General features: G+C 38.8%; 1 protein-coding gene across 1 annotated transcript in view; it reads right to left on the bottom strand.

Moving 5' to 3' along the window:
- Positions 1-1,977, bottom strand: part of RAB32 (RAB32, member RAS oncogene family) — a 19,817-nt gene extending 17,840 nt beyond the window's left edge. Inside the window, exons 1-2 of the mRNA XM_004674135.2 lie at positions 1,937-1,977; positions 35-248 (exon numbers count right to left, since the gene is read on the bottom strand). Coding sequence (XP_004674192.1) covers positions 35-248; positions 1,937-1,977 — 255 coding nt within the window. The remainder of the gene's footprint in view (positions 1-34; positions 249-1,936) is intronic.
- Positions 1,978-8,023: the final 6,046 nt, after the last annotated feature.

The following is an 8,023-nucleotide window of genomic DNA, read 5'->3' as shown; positions in this document are numbered from 1 at the left end:
GCGGGAGCGTCGGAGGCGAGGTCCAGGCGTCCACCGCTTCCAGGCTCTGCCCCGACGACTGGCCCGCGGAGGCCCGGGCCCCGCAGGCGCCCGCCGCGGACCGGAGCGGTTCCCTCCGCTCGCTGCGTCCGAGAAACACACACACCTGCAGCCGCGTCTGCTCGCAGCTGCTTCTGGCGGTTCCAGCCCTGCTCCCTTGCTGGCCTTGCCTGGGGACCCTCGAGGAACGTTTCTCAGAGGTGGAGGCGCTTAAATATGTAGAAGGCAAAGTGGACAAGACTAGGGTAGCTTTTGAAGAACTGTGGGTTTGTCTTTACAGACGTTTGTGGCCAGCCAGCCTATGGCTTTTGTGTTCTCCCAACTAGAGAGCCATCACACAGGGTCTAAAAATTGGGCCAAAAGGGAAGTTCTTGCCATCAGTGCAGCTGTTGTGCTGTTGTTTTGATCAGTATCTTCCTCGCCCACCCCTGTTTCGGTAACAGAAGGATGGCGCTAAATATCACATGCTAAGCGATTTAAAAGAACACAAGAGTCTACGGTGACAGTTCACGGGTGCCCTGGTGGTGGTAAATGTATAAGGAGAACACCTGAGTGAAGAATCAAACATTGTACAAAAATGAACATCGATGTAAAATTATATAAATAAATGTTTAAAAAAGACACATTTTACTGCTTGGGATAGATAAGTTATAGCATTTTTAAAAAACGATTTATTTATTTATTCATACAGAACTGGGGTATAGGCCAGAGATGCGGAGGGTGAGAGGATTCACCAGAGACAGAATGGGGAGCAGAACAGGCAGATCAATGAAGTACACTGCTGAGGGGAGCAGCGGGCGGGTCAGGAGAGGTCTGCCGCGCCATGTGGTCACCTCCGGGGCTGGCAGGTATCAGCTCCTGCGGAAGTGTCTCTAGCTTCTTAGTGCTGAGCTTTAACCCGCTGCGCCACCAGTAAGGGCCCGCATTTTTTTTTTTTTCCAAAGGAAATTCACAGAGAAAGACAGGATAAGAACTTGGAGCCATTGATTCTCAAATTTGAGCCTATGGGTTTGGTAAAACAGACTACTGGGCCTGCCCCCAGGGTGGGGGTTTCTGAGTCAGAAGATCTGGAAGGGAGCCAGGTAACTTGCCTTTGATTGAGTTCCCAGGTGAGCTGAAACTACTGGTTGAGGAGTTTGGTGGTTTGAATTAGCATTTGCTTCTCAAACCTCAAAGTTCATTTGCGTGATCTAAGACCTTGTAAAAGTGCACGTTCTGCTTGTATACATCTGAAGTGGGGACCAAGACTCAGAAGTTCAAATAATTTCCCAGGAGCGGTGAATGCTGCTGTGGACCACACTTGAGTTCCAGGGGTTCAGGTGAGCAGTCAGTGGTTTCCACATCCCCGTGGCCACTTGCCTTGTGCTGTCTGAGTGTGGGTTTCTTTCGGAATCATGAGTCGAATTCTCACAGCCCCCACTCTATGGCATGGAGGCCAGTCCTCCAGAGATGATTTGGTGGCGAGAGTGCACTCTGGTGAGTGGGATTAGTGTGCTTATAGGAGGCTTCAGAGAGCACCCCTTGCCTCTGCCTGTGAGGACTCAGCAACAAGACAAGCACCCTGAGACAGGAAGTGAGTCCCACCAGCCACCAAATCTGCTGGTGCTTTGATCTTGGACTTCTGAGACTCAGACCTGGAGGACATGGGTGCTTGTTCACTAAGACACTTACCAGAGCTCCGTTTTTGAGAGAAATTTTTGACACATCTCATTGTTTTCCTAGGATCAAACTCAGGCTGTACCTGTGATAGCACTGAGATGTAACCACTTGGCCACCAGAGAGGACCTCAGATTCACTTATTTTATGTACTTTTCACTTTAGCATTAATATTGTACTCACACACACACAAAAAAAGTTAGATTTCTAGTTTGAAAAATAGTGTGGAGTCCCTGCGTACCTGATACCCAAGGCCCCTTTGTTAATATCTTCAGTTAGCATGGTACATTCACCATTATTAATGAACCCAGAGAGAAACAATAACCAAAGTCCATTCAGCTGTCCTTATTTGAGCTTGCATGCTTTTCCTGTTCGGGAATCCTGTCTGGAATACTTACATTTAGAGCACATATTCCTTCAGCCCCATTCAGCTGTGACAGTTTCTAAGTCTTCCTGCATTTCTGATGACTTTCCCAAGTTTGAGGAGTAGTGCCTGGCTCTTTTATAGAATGCTCCTCTCTGTGACTGTCTGATGGGCCTCTTGTCATTAAATCAGAATTATAGGGTTGGGGGAGGATGACCACAGAGGTGAAGTGTCTCTCAACTCACATCAGGTTATGTCCAATAAACCTTACTCAGCTGCATTGATGTTAATCTTGGTCACGTGGCCGAGGAAATGTTTGGTCAGATTCCTCCACTGCTGAGTTACTTGGTTACTGGTTAACCCCCACCAGCTCGGCTCTTTCCATTTTGTTCTCGCTGGGATGAACTCATGTGAAAGCTGACACTTACTGAGTGGAGAGTTGTCCTCCACCTCCCTGAGGGAAGAAGCCATGACATGACTATTGGAAATTCTTCTGTGTGATAGCTTTGTCTAGTCTTTCCCATTTACTTTCTTTTCAATTATTTATTTGTGTCAGTTTATCTACAGTTGCTACACGGGTAATTCTGGACTTACACAACAGGATAGGAAGTGTTCCCTCTACTTCTATTTTCTGTAAGATAATGGGCACGTGCTATTATTTCTTCCTTAAACAGTTTGTATAATTTGTCAGTGAAAGTACATGAGTTTGGGGCTTTGTTTTTTGGAAGATTTTTTTTTTAACTGTTGACAACTTTTTATTTTCTTTTTTAGCCTATCAACTTTATTCAGGTATAATTTATAAGAATTAAAATGCATTAATTTTGGATCCTCCCTGGTGGTGCAGCAGGTTAAAGCACAGCACTAAGGAGCTAAAGCCACTTCAGCATGAGCTCGATCCCTGACCCAGAGGTGACCCACATGGCGCCACAGGCCTCTCCTGACCCTCCCGCTGTTCCCCTCCACAGTATGCTTGGACAGTTGGCCTCTTCTTCTCCCCACTCTGTCTCTGGTGAATCCTCTCACTGCCCTTGTACCTCTGGCCTATACCCCAGTTCTGTATGTATAAATAAATAATTCTTTTAAAAATTGCACTCATTTTAAAATGTACAGTTCAACAAATTTTGGCAAATGTTATACACTTGGGTGACCATCACTACTCAAAAATTTTTAATTATTTATTTATACATACAGGAACTGGGGTACAAGCCAGTGGTGCAGGGGACAATGAGAGGCTTCACCACAGAATGGAGAGAACAGGCAGATCTACTGAAATACATGGATGAGGGGAGCAGTAAGTGGTCAGGAGGTGTCTGCTGTGCTGTGTGGGTCAGCTCCCTGGCTGGGGATCAAACTGATGCTACAGTGGCTGCAGATAACTTCATAGCACTTTGTTTGAACCGGATGCATCGCCAGGGAGGGCCACTACTCAAATTCTGTAGTAGATTTGTGGGCTATCTAGTTTTGTGAGAATTTTGATAGTTTGTGTCTTTTAAGAAATTGGCTATCCCATCAATGGCATCAGATGTATGATTTAGTGTTCTTAGTATTACTTTCTTTTCTTTGTCATGGACTCTGTTGTAATGAGTTCTCTTTCACATAAGTGATGCCTTACAGTATGTGTCTTTCTTTGTTTCTGTTAGTTCACTTAAGATTATGACCATGAGGTCCCTTCATGGTTTTGAAAATAGCAAATAGCAGGATTTCCTTCTCATGACTGAATATATATATATATATATATATATATATATATATATGCACACACTTTATACACACACACACATATACACATATATATACACACATGCATATATGTATCACAGTTTTATCCACTTATTGATAAGCACTTCAGTTGTGTACACATCTGGGATGTTGTTTCCATATTTTGACTATTATAAATGATATTGTAATAAATATAGGAGTGCAGAAATCTCTTTGAATATCTTGTTTTCATTTAATTTCCTTTGAAAATATACCCAGAATGGGATTGCTGGCTCATACAGTATTTCTATTTCCAACAGCCCTACTATAGAACATGACAGAAGAGGATATGTTTTTTGATTTTAGGATGATAGAGTTTTTTTTAAGAAGTCACAAGAACCACCAGTTTTAAAGAAAATATGCCTAATTGGACAAAATAAAATATTTTCATTTAAAAAGGTCAGTAGAAAAGTGAAAAGGTAGCATAGGGAAATATATTCCTACACATGTAAAAGCAAAGAGTTCAAAGTTGGAACATATAAGTACTTTATCAAATTCAGTTAGAAATGACATAAAAACATATAAACATGGGAGGAAAAGACTTAAAAAATTACTACACAAGAAGATCCAAATAACAGCAAGCATGTAACATGACCAGCCTCGTTAGTTATCGGGGAAATTCTAATTTAAACCACAAATTAATGCCTTTTCATATCTTCTAGACTGGCTAAAATTAAAAAGCAATAACAGTATCAATTGTTGACAAAGATGCGTAACAATTAGAGCTCATATACACAATAGGTGGGAAAGTGAGTTTGTACTACTACTTGGGAGAATTGCTATTATCCACTAAAGCTGAAGATAACACTTCCACTCATATGTATATTGTTATATGTACTGAAAAGCATGCATTAAAAATTTTATAGTAGCCTCACATGTTAATAATAAGTGGTAGATACACTTTGTATCTAGTCCTGAAATATATTTTGTGGCAACGAAGAGACCAATTATAGTTACAGAGTACAACATGGAGTAATCTCACAAACATATGGAGAAAAAGAAACCAACCCAATATAATTCATATAGTTCAATTCCAATTATATGAAATGGCAAGACTAACCTATAATAATAGCATTAGGTATAGTGTTTATCATGGCAGTATTTAGAAATGAACATGATTGTATATACCAAGGCCCTGGCAATGTTAGATATGTATACCTAGAATCTAGAACTTAGATGATGGTTGTATTGAAGATGTTGTTTTGCAATGATTCACTAAGTTAAGCTCTTATGGCATTTATTTTTCTCTGAGTTGCTACTGAAAAAGTTACTTAAAAAATTAGAAAAATATACACTTCTTAAATGTGCACATATGAATGACCAAATAAACACATGAATGTTTTCAAACCAACAGTAATAGCAGCGGGAAAAAAAAAAAAAAATCTAAATTAAGTTATTCACAACTCTCACAGTGATCCAGAATATAACATAATTAAGTGCTACTGACAACTGAAGAAATTACCATTTTCATAACTGTTCATAGGAATGCAAACTTTCTAGAATGTTTTCTAGATCATTTTGGCAATGTTTGGTGAGTTTGTATGTGTACAGATGTACTAGTCAGAGTTCTCCTGAAAAACAGAAACAATAGGCTGTATCAGTGAATAAATAGATAGGTTGAGATATATGAGAGACTCTAAATTTGGCTCACATCATCCATAGTAAAGGCTGAGAAATCCAAAATTTCTGGGTAAACTAGCAGATTAGAAACCTGGGAAAGAGATAATGTTTCAAGTCTGAAGAATATCTGTTAACAGAATTCCCTCTTTTTTGGGGGGGAGTCAGTCTTTTTTAATACTTAAATAGTATGGAGGATGCCCACCGACATTGTGAAGGGTAACTTGCTTTACTCAAAGCCTACTGATTTGAATGTAAATCTCATCTAGAAAATGCTTCCACTGCAGCATCCAGAGGTGTGCGACCAGTATCTTTGGTCAAGGAAAGTTGAATCATAAAATAATCTGTTGCATTAAGTAATCTGAATCTATGTTATAAACAGAAACAGCTAAACAAAATCCAGTCTTTCCAAAAGCTTGCAAGACATCATGTACAAAATAATTACTGTATTATTAATGGTATAAGGAAGAAATAGGAAAAGGTTGATTGTCTCTTAATCAAGAGGAATGAGTAAATAAATGGGGTATTATATAGTGAGAGAAACCATAAGATATTAAATGAAATATTGCATAAATACATGGAAGAGTCTCAACATGTATAATGTTAGGTGAATAAAGTAGATTTTTAGACTATATAGAAAACCTATGGGATGCGATGACATTTTTAAATTACTCTGATTTCTTTCTTAATTTGTGAGTTCCTTTTCATTCCCCTTAACTCCCTTTCCCCATCAGTGTTTCCGTTACTTTCCAAGTAAATTACTTACACTTGAAACATTATCTTTGAATTAGCTTCTGAGGAAATCTAAACTGAAACATGTGGGATGCCTAACTGTAAGATGAATGAAATGTTTTCATATATGTGCAAATGAATTTCATGTAAACCACATCCTTCAGAGGGATCCTGCTTTTTCTTATAAATAACAATATTTTACTTCAGTTTTTCTTCATATTATGTTTCTTCTGAAATCTTACCCAAACATTACTAAAATGAACTACAAAATCCCTCATAAGATAGTCAGTATCAGGTAAATATTAGCACATTTCTCTTGTGTCTCTTACTATCTGTCTTTAATTTGAACCGTAAGTTCTAAGACTTGTTGTAAAGCTATTGTTCTGGAAATTTCCTCTACTCTCATTCTGGATTTTTTTCCATTTATCGTGTATTAGAGATCCAACTTCTTGATTCCCAAATCTGACTCATCACTTTAGAACATATCTTTAATAACATTCCGAGAAAATGTACTTTAGAAGTAAATTTTTTAAAGATTTATTTATTTATGCATACAGAACTGGGGTACAGGCCAGAGGTGCAGGGGCAATGAGAGGATTCACCAGAAACAGAGCAGGGAGCAGAAAAGGCTGACTGACAAAATACACTGCTGACGGGAGCAGCGGGCAGGTCAGGAGAGGTCTGCCGTGCTATGTGAGTCAGCTATGGAGCAGGCGGGGATCGAACTCACGCTGAAGTGGCTTTAGCTTCTTCTTGCTGTCCTTTAACCTGCTGTGCCACCAGGGAGGGCCAGAAGTAAATAATTTTGAGGTCTTATGTGTCTGAAAATATTGTCCTGCCCTCATATTGTTTTTTAAATTCTTTTAAATTTTTTCACCTTTTTCTTATTTCTTTTCTATTTGTATTTAATAATTAGTCCAAATAGTTATATATAATTTTGGGGTAAAATATTTACCCTCTCCATTTAAATTCCAAATTCTTACTTTCAACATTGCTCTACTAAGCCCAATACCCTGACTAGTGTCTTTTCATACACAACCTGTTTATTTTGGTTGCAAGTTTTATCTATCTCTTTAAACTTGATATTCTGAAATTCTATAAGTTCTCCTTGGTGTCTTTTTTTTTTTTTTTTTAATTCACTGGACTCTTCCAATATAGAAATTCATACTATTTCAATTCTGGGAATTTTTCATATTTCCTTTCTAAATTCTTACTCTTCATTTTCTTGATTCTCTATTTCTGGAGCTTCTGTTAGCTGATTACTTCAAAGCCTGGGTTGAATCTCTGTTTTAATGCTTACGTTTTTGTTTTATATTACTCAGTTATTCTTACATGAACATGGCATGACAAACTTATCCAAGCTCAATGACATCAGCATTTTTTTTTTTTTCTTGCTGGTCACTCTACATAGACTGGGCCTGAGCAAGCCTTGAGGGGAGTCTCTGGCCTTTGGTTCAAGATCACCTGCTCCATGTATTGCTTATCCTCCTTGGGCCAGTGCTCAAGGTTTCTCAAATGGCAAGTGCTCAAAAGCTCTAAGTGTGGTAGCTTATTTCTCTTAAGACTTGTGTTTGGAGTCAGCTCTCACTTTTATAAACATCTCTTGGTCCAACATCAGTAGAGTTTGAAAATCACTTACACTTGGAAAAAAGGAGAACATATTTTATGAAACATAATCTCACCCCACTTTGACACTGATATTTTAATGCAGGGGGTTGTTCTTTTTAGATGATTTCCTTTGTTAGCAATCTTTTATTTATGTATTTATTTCTAAGGACTGTTTTAATAGGACCAATTTGTAAACAATGGAATATTTTCTCATATCTGAAGGATTGATTTTTTCCCCTCTTCTAAAGT

Source organism: Condylura cristata, unplaced genomic scaffold, assembly GCF_000260355.1.
Source record: "Condylura cristata isolate star-nosed mole 26May11 unplaced genomic scaffold, ConCri1.0 scaffold00001, whole genome shotgun sequence".
In the NCBI taxonomy this organism is placed as follows: Eukaryota; Metazoa; Chordata; class Mammalia; order Eulipotyphla; family Talpidae; genus Condylura; species Condylura cristata.
The sequence above is the reverse complement of the archived record's forward strand: the minus strand, read 5'-3'. Positions and strand labels throughout refer to the sequence as shown.